Below are 13,281 nucleotides of genomic sequence, written 5' to 3'. Positions count from 1 at the left end.
TTGAGACAGGGTCTCACTCTGTCACCCAGTTGGGAATGCAGTGGTGCTATTATGGCTCACTGCAGCCTCAATTTCCTAGTGATCCTCTTACCTCAGCACCCCCCTGCCCCACCACTACAAGTAGCTGGGACCACAGGCATGTGCTACCATGCCCAGGTAATTTTTGTATTTTTGGTAGTGATGGGGTTTCACCATGTTGCTTAGGCTGGTCTCAAACTCCTGGGCTCAAGCAGTCCACCTGCCTTTGCTTCCCAAAGTGCTGGGATTACAGGCATGAGCCACCACACCCAGCCCTCTTTTGGCAGAGCTTGAGAAAGGTTGATGTTAATTCTTCTTTTTTTTTTTTGAGACGGAGTCTTGCTCTGTCGTCCAGAGTGCAATGGCACAATCTTGGCTCAACTGCAACCTCCGCCTCCTGGGCTCTAGCGATTTTCCTGCCTCACCCTCCCAAGTAGCTGGGATTACAGGCACGTGCCACCGTGCCCAGCTAATTTTTGTATTTTTAGTAGAGATGGGGTTTCACCATGTTGGCTAGGCTGGTCTTGAACTCCTGACCTTTAGGTGATCCACCTGCCTTGGCCTCCCAAAGTGCTGGAATTGCAGGCGTGAGCCACTGCGCCCAGCCAGTGTTAATTCTTTTTTAAATGTTTAGTAACATTTATCAGTGAAACTATTTTGTTTTGGTCTCTTTGTTGAGAGGGTTTTGATTCATCTTCTTATAAGTCAATTCAGATTTTCTGTTTCTTCTTGATCAGTTTGGGTATTTCTTGAGTTTCTGGATTATGAGAGTATGATCTTTTAATTATTTTCATCATTATTATATTTAGTCTCATTGTGTTGCCCAGGCTGCCTTCAGACTCCTAGGTATAAGCAATCCTCCCACCTCAGCCTCTTAAAGTGTAGTTGGGAATATAGGCATGCACCACCATGCTGGCTTCTTATGATCTTTATTTCTATAAAATTAGTAGTAATATCCTCTGTTTCATTTCTGACTTTGGTAATTTGTGTCTTTTTTTCTTAATCTAGCTAAAGCTTTGCCAATTTTATTGAAATTCTCAGAGAACAAACTTCTGGTTTTGTTTTTCTTCATTATTTTTGTATTTGTCGTTTAAAAAATTTTTGCTCTCATCTTTATTGTTTCCCCTCCTGCTACTTTGGATTTAGTCCATGTTTCCTTTTCTAATTCCTTTTTTTTCTTTTAACTTCCAACTTTTAAGTTCAGGGGTATCTGTGCGAGATGTGCAGGTTTGTTACGTAGGTAAACGTGTGCCATGGTGGTTTGCTGCACAGAGCATCCCATCACTCACGTATTAATCCCAGCATTTACTAGCCATTCTTCCTGATCCTCTCCTTCCTCCCACCCACTGCCATTTGACAGGCTCCAGTATGTGTTGTTTCCTTCCATGTGTACATGTGTTCTGATCGTTTAGCTGCCACTTATAAGTGAGAATATGCGGTATTTGGTTTTCTGTTCCTGTGTTAGTTTGCTAAGGATGGTTTACCAGTTTGCTAGTTTGTTAGTTCCAGCTCCACCCATGTCCCTGGAAAGTACATGATCTTGTTCCTTTTTATGGCTGCATAGTATTTCATGGTGTATATGTACCACATTTTCTTTCTTTCTTTTTTTTTTTTTTTTTTTGAGACATGGAGTCTCACTCTGTTGGGCTGGAGTACAGTGGTGCGATCTTGGCTCACTGCAACCTCCACCTCACAGGTTCAGGTGATTCTCCTGTCTCAGCCTCCAGAGTAGCTGGGACTACAGGCTCATGCCGCCATACCTGGCTAATTTTTTTTTTGTATTTTTAGTAGAGATGGAGTTTCACCGTGTTGCCCAGTCTGGTCCAGAACTCCTGAGCTCAGGCAGTCCACCTGCCTCGGCCTCCTGAAGTGCTGGGATTACAGGCATGAGCCACTGTGCCTGGCCTTGTACCACATTTTCTTTATCCATTCTATGACTGATGGGTATTTAGGTTGAGTCCATGTCTTTGCTATTGTGAATAGTGCTGAAATAAAAATAGGCATGCATATGTCTTTATAATAGAATGATTTATAGTCCTTTGGTTATATACCTAGTAATGGGATTGCTGGGTTGAATTGCTGCTTCTCGGTCTTTGAGACATTGCTATACTGTCCTCCACAATGGTTGAACTAATTTACACTCCCAACAGTGTAAAAACATTGCTTTTTCTCCACAACCTCACCATCATCTGTTGTTTTTTTGACTTTTTAACAATAGCCATCTTGGGAAAGAGGCAGCTTACCACTGCAGGCTCTGTGAGACAGCTGAAAAACTGAGTGCCCAAAGTGTGACAGGGAAATGTCTGCCTCTGAACACAACATCCTCACTGGGGAACCTGAAGGTCTAGATAATGGGAGAAGGATTTGAGCTTACCTGGAGCTGAGATGAATTTAGAGAGCCGGGCAAAATACAGGGGTAGAGGAAGCAGTGGAGAGATCCCTGTGGGCATTCTTGGTCCCCAGGGAAGTCATTTCTGACTTTCTTGCAGAGGTCTTTGGGGAGGGCTGTCACTGGAATTGGGGAAAGACCACAGGGAGAAGGAAACTTCCAGCTGAACTTTGTTGTAACAGTTTCAATTGATTGGGACGTTTCCTGGACAGAATCTGAGGGAAGGGATGAAAGGGGAGTTCAGATACGAGCACAGAAGCCATGGCAGATGGGCAGGCATGAAACTTGAAAGCCCTGCTTGCTTTCTCAGTGGGGAGGCTTGTATTCTGGGCAAGATCTTAGCCCTGCTCACCAGTTGCCTGGTTGAGGGCATGGTGCTGTTGGGGGTGCATGGTGGGAGTGAGACCTGCCTTTTGGGCTGTGTGGGAACTGGGTGAGGCCTGTCACTGCCAGCTTTCCCCCACTTCCCGGGTGACCTGTATGACAGAGCAGAGGCAGCCATAATGTGTCTGGAATTGGTGGGTTCTTGGTCTCACTGACTTCAAGAATGAAGCCGCGGACCCTCGCGGTGAGTGTTACAGCTGTTAAGGTGGCGCGTCTGGAGTCTGTCCCTTCTGATGTTCAGATGTGTTCGGAGTTTCTTCCATCTGGTGGGTTCGTGGTCTCGCTGGCTCAGGAGTGAAGCTGCAGACCTTCGCGGTGAGTGTTACAGCTCTTAAGGCCGCGCGTTTGGAGTTGTTCATTCCTCCCGGTGGCCTCGTGGTCTCGCTGGGCTCAGGAGTGAAGCTGCAGATCTTTGCAGTGAGTGTTGCAGCTCATAAAAGCAGCGTGGACCCAAAGAATGAGCAGTAGCAAGATTTATTGCAAAGAGCGAAAGAACAAAGCTTCCACAGTGTGGAAGGGGACCTGAGCGGGTTGCCAATGCTGGCTTGGGCAGCCTGCTTTTTATTCTCTTATCTGGCCCCACCCACATCCTGCTGATTCGTAGAGCCAAGTGGCCTGTTTTGTCAGGGCGCTGATTGGTGCATTTGCAATCCCTGAGCTAGATACAAAGGTTCTCCACGTCCCCATCAGATTAGTTAGATACAGAGTTTCGTCACACAGGTTCTCCAAGGCCCCACCAGAGCAGCTAGATACAGAGTGTCGATTGGTGCATTCACAAACCTTGAGCTAAACACAGGGTGCTGATTGGTGTGTTTACAAACCTTGAGCTAGATACAGAGTGCCGATTGGTGTATTTACAATCCCTGAGCTAGACATAAAGGTTCTCCAAGGCCCCACCAGAGCAGCTAGATACAGAGTGTTGATTGGTGCATTCACAAACCTTGAGCTAAACACAGGGTGCTGATTGGTGTGTTTACAATCCCTGAGCTAGACATAAAGACTCTCCACGTCCCCACCAGACTCAGGAGCCCAGCTGGCTTCACCCAGTGGATCCCACACCGGGGTTGCACGTGGAGCTGCCTGCCAGTCCCGTGCCGTGTGCTTGCACTCCTCAGCCCTTGGGTGGTTGATGGGACTGGGCGCCGTGGAGCAGGGGGTGGTGCTCGTCGGGGAGGCTCGGGCAGCACGGGAGCCCATGGAGTGGGTGGGAGGCTCAGGCATGGCAGGCTGTGGGTCCCGAGCCCTGCCCCGCAGGAAGGCAGCTAAGGCTCGGTGAGAGATCGAGTGCGGCGCCGGTGGGCTGGCACTGCTGGGGGACCCAGTACACCCTCCGCAGCCACTGGCCCGGGTGCTAAGTCCCTCATTGCCCAGGGCCGGCAGGGCTGGTCGGCTGCTCTGAGTGCGGGGCCCGCCAAGCCCACGCCCACCCGGAACTCCAGCTGGCCCACAAGCGCCGCAGGCAGTCCCGGTTCCCACTCGCGCCTGTCCCTCCACACCTCCCTGCAAGCTGAGGGAGTGGGCTCCAGCCTTGGCCAGCCCAGAAAGGGGCTCCCACAGTGCAGTGGTGGGCTGAAGGGCTCCTCAAATGCCACCAAAGTGGGGGCCCAGGCAGAGGAGGTGCCGAGAGCAAGCGAGGGCTGTGAGGACTGCCAGCGTGCTGTCACCTCTCAGTAATACCCATGGGAACATAACTCCACCCATACCCCTGGGAACATAACTCCACTGGCCTGGGAACCATACCTTAATCCCCCACAGCAGCCGCAGCAAGCCCTGCCCAAGGACAGTCTGAGCTCAGACATGCATAACCCTGCCCTCACCTAATGGTCTTTACCCATCCTGGTAGCCAAAGACCAAGGACATAATCTCTTGGGAGCTCTATGGCCCTGCCCACTGCCTGAGAAACCTGAATACTTACCCAGGTGACCCCAGGGCAAACTTGTACCCTCCCTATACTACTGCAGCTGATGCTTCCTTGAAAGTGGCACCTCCTGGCTGGAGGCCAACCAGCACACTAAAGAAAACCACAAACAAGGACCCTCACAGAGTCCACTTCACTCCCCTCCTATCTCCACTGGAGCAGGTGCTGGTACTCATGGCTGAGAGACCTGAAGACAGATCACATCACAGGACTCATCACAGACATTCCCCAGTACCAGCCTAGAGTCCAGCAGCTCTGCTGGGTGGCTAGACCCAGAAAAGAACAATTACGGCAGTTCGGCTCTCAGGAAACCCCATCCCTAGGCGAAGTGGGGAGAGCATCACATCAAGGGAACATGCTTGTGGGACAAGAGAATCTGAATAACAGCCCTTGAGCTAGATCTTCCCTCTGACATAGCCTACCCCAGTGAGAAGGAACCAGAAAAACAATTCTGGTTATATGACAAAACAAGGTTGTTTAACACTCCCAAAGGAACACACTAGCTCACCAGCAGTGGATCCAAATGAAGAAGAAATCTCTGAATTGCCGGAAGGAGGAAATCAGAAGGTCAATTACTAAGCTACTCAAAGAGGCACCAGAAAAAGGTGAATAGAAACTTAAAGAAATAAAAAAAAAACAAAAGTTAAAAGATATGGATGGGAAAATCTCCAGAGAAATTTATAGCATAAATAAAAAACAATCTCAGCTTCTGGAAATGAAGGACACACTTAGAGAAATGCAAAATACACTGGAAAGTCTCGACAATAGAATTGAACAAACAAAAGAAAGAACTTCAGAGCTTGAAGACAAGGCTTTCAAATTAACCCAACCCAACAAAGAAAAAAGAATAAAAAAAAAATAAAATGAACAAAGCTTCCAAGAAGTTTGAGATTATGTTAAATCACCAAATCTAAGAATAATTGGTGTTCCCAAGGAAGAAGAGAATTCTAAAAGTTTGGAAAACATATTATTTGAGGGAATAATCAAGGAAAACTTCTCTGGCCTTCCTAGAGATCTAAACATCCAAATACAAGGAGCCACCTTTTAATTTTATCCTATTTATGTAAATACTGCTTTTATTCTTCTAGGGTGTGCCATTAGGTTTTATTTTTTATTGAAATGTAATTAACATACCATAAAATTTACTGCTTTTTAAAAGTATACGATTAATTCAGTGATTTTTAGTATTTTACAGGGTTGTTCAACCATCCACCACAGACTAATTCAAAACATTTTCGTCATCCCAAAAAGAACCCCATACTTATTAGCAGTCACTTCTCACTCCCCCTTTCCCCAGCCTCTGATAACCATGAATCGACTTTGTGTCTCTGTGGATTTACCTCTTCTGGAATGATAATATTAATGGAATCATTCAATATGTGGCCTTTAGTATCTGGCTTTTTAAAATTAGGTTTATGTGTTCAAGGTTTATGCATGTTATACTATGTGTCAGTACTTTGTGGCTGCAGAGTATTTAATTGTATGGATGTACCACATTTTATTTATCCATTTATTAGTTAATGGACATTTGAGTTGTTTGTACTTTCTAACTGTTATGAATAATGCTACTATGAACGTTCATGTGCAAGTTTTTGTGTAAACATGGTTTTAATTCTCTTGGGTATATACCTGGGACAGGAATTGCTGGATCATATGCTAGGTGTATCTATAATTTTTTTTTTAGAAACTGCCCAACTGCTCATTAGGTTTTAAGCTTCAGTAATTTTCTTGATAATTTTTACTTACTAATACAGTTGGGTAGGAGAATGAACATTACAACTCCAGGGTTCAGTACTTCCTCTAAGAATTGAGTTACCATGATGTTCTTATAAAGAACAGTTTTATAGATTTCTTTATTGAATGTTGTTAGGAAAAATGTTGAACATTTTCTGAGTTAAATGTATTTCTGCCTAAGGATGAGGTTAGTTATCAGTGTTTTACAGAAATTCTTAAATTTTCTCATTACCATATTGAAAAGTATGTAAAATAGTGGTTCAGTGGACCATAAGAATACAAACATTTTTATAGATTAATATCTTCTAATTGTCAAATTATTTTTCTTACAGGGTTTTGACTCTGGGAGGAGGGCTGCCTTATTTGGAGCACCTTAATCTCTCTGGTTGTCTTACTATAACTGGTGCAGGCCTGCAGGATTTGGTTTCAGCATGTCCTTCTCTGAATGATGAATACTTTTACTACTGTGACAACATTAACGGTAATGCCTTTTAACAGTGCGATAATTTTGAAGGAATTAATTTAAAATTTTTTTTAGCAGTTCTAATAATTTTTCCATTTAGTTTTCTAGATTTCTAATTACCGGACTGTCTTACTTTCAGATTTAAACTTGATAAAATTTTAAAATTACATTTTCATTAATTAACATCTTGAAAGGTAAGTTTTTCTTGCAGATGTATATTCTAAATATCCATTGTGTCAGATTTTTGAGGGATGTAATAGTGTAATCAAAAATGGTAAGTTAATAGAAATACTAAAATTCTTGTTAAAAGTTTTAGGTATTCCTCTAGAGTTTTGTAGCACTCATTAAGAATTTAGAACTATTTATGTTCTAGATACACTGATTTCTTAGGGATAATAGAGTCTTATTTCTTGTAAGACAGCTTTATCAAATGTAGAAAAATGAGGACTTTGGTAATGTGGACTTCCAGAGTTTCTGGATCTGATGTCAACTCTTAGCGAAGATTGAGGGGAGAGGACAGTATGTAGTATTGAGAAGAGTCTGAGATGCTTTAGACATGACTAGAATTCCTGTAGTATTTTGGAAATTGATTCCTGAACCTACTTTCAAAAATCACAAGAAATACTTCTTGATTTTGTTTTTTTAAACATATTCTACCTTACAGTGGGCTTATTGGACATGCTTTTTCAAAGTATGTTCAGTGCCTTTTTGCACATTTGATAGTCACTGGTAGAGACTGAATTTCCCAGAAGTATAAAAAGCTGCTCTTCTGTTATTAGTAAGCAAATCAACCTCCTGTATTTATAACTGGAGAAAATTTTAGATGGCTCAGACTACTGTGTACCTGTCTTTTTATACTGCGCCCTATTGTCTTTGAGTCCCCAGTTCACCTTAAGATGACAGGAAAATCAACAAAATTTTTCTCAGGCAGAACAATTGACAGGAGTCAGGAAGACCAGAGGGAGTAATGACATACCGCAAAATGGAGAAAACTGCTATTTCTCGAGATTAGGTTTTCCTTAAAATATATAAGAGGAAACTGGAGATGCTAGCTCTCTTATTTCAGGAATCACATTGTTATGCAGGAGATGACCTCCCATGTTCTTGATATATCAGCACTAAGTTGGACATTTCTTTGTTTTCTGTTGCCTTCTGTGTATAATCAAGGAATGGCCAAAGTGAATGTCATCGTAGTTGGTGAAAGTGAATGTCATCGTAGTTGCAACATGCTAAGCCTATGAAAACAAAATGTGATTGATGCAGTGAAGCTGTTACTTTTGTGAATGCTGTGGATTTGAGAACGGAGTTTTGTTTTGTTAACATAAAGTTATTTTATTGTAGGTTTAGTGCTATACTTCCACTTCCTAAGGCTTATAGGACGTATTATCACGAGTAATTAATAAGCAATTGTTTTTTATCAGAAAAAATTTTATTTGTATGTTGCACTTGAATTTTTCATATTGATTTTAGCATAGGTTATGCTTTGGAATAAATCTCACTATCGAATTCATTATATTTATTTTTGGATTCATAGATGTTATTGGGTAGAGGGAGGGGACTGGGTTTCAGTTTGTTTTTATGCTTACTTGTTTTATGTTTGTATGTTTTTAAACTGAAATAATTTAGATGATGGGATAAAATGAAATAATTAAAATCTTTTGCACTTTGTCCTTATGCATTTCCTCTAAACTTGTTTTGAATATATAGTTTCAGAGGAGCTATTATATTCCTTTTGTTGAATGTAAAAGTTTTTTTGGATAAATGATTGATTTTTTTAAAATAAATGAATTGTGATGAAGATATCTGACTTTGAAAGATTTGAAAGGAAATTTCAGTGCTTGTATAATCCAATATTAACTCTCCTTTTATAGCTTATTGAAGCATGATTTGGGGGAATGGAAAGCCTTTAAAATTTACAGGGTGACTTGTTAAATAACTTGTGTCTGAGTTCCACATAGGTTGTTCTTAAAGCAATGCTCTCTCATAGTCTTTTCCTTAAAAGGATATGTGGACAACCTAGAAAGTGTTAGAAAGAAGTTGTGTTGTATCCCGTTTTGCAAGATGACACTTGTTCCAGTATCTTTCAAAACAGCTCAGCTTGTACAGTAGATATCTAGTGAATGCTCAGGGGCATCCTTGTTACTATTTTTATTATTTCTGAAAGTAGTGTGTTTTAATACGTGGTATTGGAGCAATGGAGAAGTGTATTTAGGTGACAAATTATATTTCAAATATTTGAAAGTGACGTTTAGCTAAAAATATATTTTTTAAAAGAAAACATATATAGTTAACTATCAGGTTACTAAATGTAAAAGAAGTTAATACTGATAAACATTAGTCATTAAGTAATACATGATAAGTAAAGCAGAATGATCTATTTTCCAAGCATTAGCAGAGATTTTGGAGACAATAGGTTAGTTATCATATATTCAAACAGTAACTACCTTGAGCAAGACACTGTACATAAAGTGTCTTGATATAAAATGCAAGTCTAGATTCTTCTGAATGATTCTTTATGACTTTTAAATTTATTTGATAAGATTTGAAAAATCTTCTTAGCCATAACATTAAAAAAATTCTTTAACATTTAAGAAGTGTTAAATGGAATAGCATAGTTGTAGAGCTGTGAAGAACATTTGAGCAATGATAGCAAATAAACTTTTTTACTGATTTGCATTTCAATGTATGTATAATTTATAAATTAAGATAGATTAGCTCATAGTTTTGGAGGTGACACAGTCTCAGATGATGTGCTCTTTTATGTTTCTAATTTAAGTTAAAGAGGAATTAAAGGTAAGTGAAGGTAAGTGCAGATATATACAGCATAAGTAATATACTTAGAACTCAGTAAAAACAAGTTATTCAATAATAAAAGTCTGGAGAAATAATAGCTAACCTTATACTTCCTATCATCTGATACTTAAAAATGCTTTCTTATAAGATTATTCTTTACCATGCATTTAAATATTTTAATGATTATTCAATTATATTTTTCTATTTTCTTTATTATTCCTTAATGTAATTTAGGCTTTATATATCTTAACCATTTGGGTTCTGTGTCCTACATCGAGATGGAAGTTTGCTGGTGATAAGTCAAATATTTAAAGGGAACTACCTTGTGAATTATCTTTGTCTATTAAAGCATAGCCGTCTACCTGGCAATCCATCATATCTTAGTCATATTTCTTTCTAATTTTCCCTCACCTTTTCTGTTGTCCATTTATTCTGTTGTCCATTTATTCACTTCTCTGAACAGTCCTTCTGTGTTACTTAAGGATTTTATTGTTATTGTTGCTTATACTTTCCATGCTTTGGAAGGTGCTAGTCTCCTGTTTTCTACAATGTGATACTGAGTTTAAAACAGTGCTTGTCTTCATTTTTGTTTTGGCTCAGGCCTTCAGCAGATCCTTTAATGGATGCTGTCACTTGCATGATTATTGGGATCAAATACCAGTAACTACCCTATTATTTACCTTATCATAGGATTGTAGTTTTGAGTCATTTAATACTATAGTTACTGATTAAGTTCATATAGGCTTCTTTAAACAGATTCTGCTTTCAAATTTGAAAACAATATATTAATTCTCTCTCTTCACTCTGTACACTTAGAATCTCACTGAAACTCAATTCTGGTGAACTTAAAATGTATTCAGAGTTCTTGCCTATATTCATATAAAATGTGCCTACTCAGTGAGTAGGCACATTTTATATGAATATAGGCAGGAACTTTGTTTTGTGATAAATAAGGAGATGCTGACAGTAGGTTTGTGCTTTTTACCTAATACAGGGTAAAAACTTTTATTTCTACATTTTTCTTCCCCCATTATCTCTGCCACCATCCCTTAGACTTCAGGAGCATAATGACCCAGGTAGCTAGGGTGGAAACTGAGCATGTAGACCCTACATCTTTTGGGGAGGGTGGTGAAAAACTGTGTCATGTCAGGTTAGATCTGAATCTCTAGGAGAATAGCTTTTTTGATCTGTTTGCTCCTTTGAGTCTCCCTTTTACTTTATCCTTTGAAAACCAATTGCATACTTCACTTCCATTGCTTCCAGATATGGCATATGATTTTTCTTAGGCTACTGTTGAAATTTAGCATAATATTTCTCCCTTACCTTTCTGTCCTTTTAAAAAAATAGGACTATAGTAAGTCCTCAGTGTCGGTGGTATGTTTTTGGAAACTGACTTTAAAGAAAACATACAGGAAGTCCTCAAATAGTGTCATTTCATTATAATGATGCAAACAAAACAACTACCTTTGTTATACATTATTTTGCTTAGAGTCGCAGTTTCTAAGAACCTATCGATGTTAAGTGAGGACTTAATGGTATAGACATTTTGAAGTATTTGAGGGAGTTGCAGTTTGGAAAAATTGTATGAGAGTCTTCATGTCTCTTCTTCTTTAAAAAAATTTAGAATGGAATTTTAATCTGATAAAATGATAATCAGATCCATTTTGGCAAAACCCAGTGAATCTGGCATTTCATGATGGACCTAAGGGTCAGAGCAGGAGAATGGCAGTGAGGCAGGGCTTGTGTCTTGAGGAGAGGCACTGGGTGATTGGTAGACAAAACAGTGGGCAGTGTAAGGGGTGAGGAAAGACAAGCTAAGAAGGGGAATAATGGGGATTGGGTGGTGCACAGTGGGTAAAGCTGGCATTATATTCAAAGGAAAAACTTGGTTAAAGATTGGCAGTGGGAGAAGAATTTCAGATCATAGGGTTGCTTCTCAGGGCATTTTTAATAAGTATTCAATATATACTAAAACATTTTATCTTGAGTTTGTGATTAAGATGATTAACATTGTATCTTATTTTAAGGGAAAATAATTTTAACAAAATGCTGCTTTGTGAATTTTAAATATTTAACATATTTAACTTCTCATTTAAAGACCAGAAAAGATTGTTATTTTGATTAAATAAAAATTGGCTTTAGTAATTCAACTTTATATTTAAAATAATTTTAAACTTCCTGTTACGGAAAAAGTTAACATCGAATAATACAATGAATCCTCATGTACCATCAGCTTCAGCAGTTATAAACCTGTGGGCAGTCTCCTTTCATCTATACCATTGCTCATTCCCATATCTACTCCCCCATTAAGCTAATCACAGGTGTCATATCAACTTAAAAATTTAATATGACTGAAAGCATAAGCTGTTGTAGTTCCACATATTTGCGTAATGTTTATTAGTTTCTTTCCTAAGACTGTATGTCTTAAGAAATTTGCCCTTTGTATTTTGTATGTGCCATTTGGGGAATATAAGGAAAAGTTAAATTTCTGGAAATTAATGTGTTCTGTGTGTTTAGTTGGAAGTAATTATTATGGTAGTATTAGCTTAGTTGCTTTTTTTTTTTTTTTTTTGCAGCCGAGTGCTGTTTTAGAAAAAAAAAAGTAAATTTAAAACGTGTTTTTGAGTTAAGCTAGATATCACCCCAGAGTACTGTGATTTTTCAGTTACAATCCATTTGATATATTCTGCAGTAAAATTATATTTCATGTACAGTTTTCATTTTGTATTGTTCCTTATATCACAATTGCAAGTATTTTGGTTGTTCTTGTTGATATGTAAAGAACAAATTAACTACTCCTTATTTGTTCATGGTATAGACATAATGAAATACTTCAATATAGTTGAAACAGTCTTTTCCACATTTGCCTGCTTTTATGAAAATATCATTCATTCAGAGTACTTGACATTTGAATATGTGCTATGAAACTTCTTCTTAGATATTTTCTCATTCTCAGCTCTGTTCCCTAATGGGTCTTGTATCTAGTGCCTGGGTAGCATAGTGTGACTGGGATAAAATGTCAGTTATTCCACAAATTTTTTTTTATTCTTTGTAAGTGAATGATAATTTTTACTATGTCTTAGATACAGTTTAATTGATCACTCATTATATATTTAATTTTGGAAAATAATTTCATCTAACCCTACCATATATAGATATTTTTGGCTACAAATACTAAATAAAAATATGGCAAATATATTAAATCTTTGTCTATATAGTTTATTTTGCTTTAAAATTTGAATATAATATTTATTGTAATTGCTCAATACTGACTTCTTTAGCTGATCGATTATAGTTAGGGCTGTTTTTTGCCTTTATTACATTTCTAGGGAGGATGTTCAGATTATAAGAATCTTTTTATAAGTTAGCTTTGCAATCTTGCTTCTGTGGATTGTCTCATTTCCATTTTGGATTTTTATATTGTAAGTTGTTGCTAAAAATTATTTTTTTCCCTTCTTCCACTTACCTTTTGGACCATGAAGGATATATTAATTAAAGTCAAGCTGCTATTGAGTTTTGTGTCTGAATAATTTCTTATACACTCATCATGAGATTTACTTCTATCATATAAGTACTGCTAGT

The 13,281-nt window shown here is 38.8% G+C and overlaps 1 protein-coding gene across 1 annotated transcript in view; it reads left to right on the top strand.

Moving 5' to 3' along the window:
* The window catches only part of FBXL5 (F-box and leucine rich repeat protein 5), a 51,016-nt gene that overhangs the window by 36,847 nt on the left and 888 nt on the right, over positions 1–13,281 (top strand). Inside the window, exon 10 of the mRNA XM_004038461.4 lies at positions 6,776–6,924. Within this exon, the coding sequence (XP_004038509.1) occupies positions 6,776–6,924 (149 nt within the window). The remainder of the gene's footprint in view (positions 1–6,775; positions 6,925–13,281) is intronic.

This window comes from Gorilla gorilla, chromosome 3, assembly GCF_029281585.2.
Source record: "Gorilla gorilla gorilla isolate KB3781 chromosome 3, NHGRI_mGorGor1-v2.1_pri, whole genome shotgun sequence".
NCBI lineage: Eukaryota > Metazoa > Chordata > Mammalia > Primates > Hominidae > Gorilla > Gorilla gorilla.
This window is presented reverse-complemented; position numbering and strand designations above follow the sequence as displayed.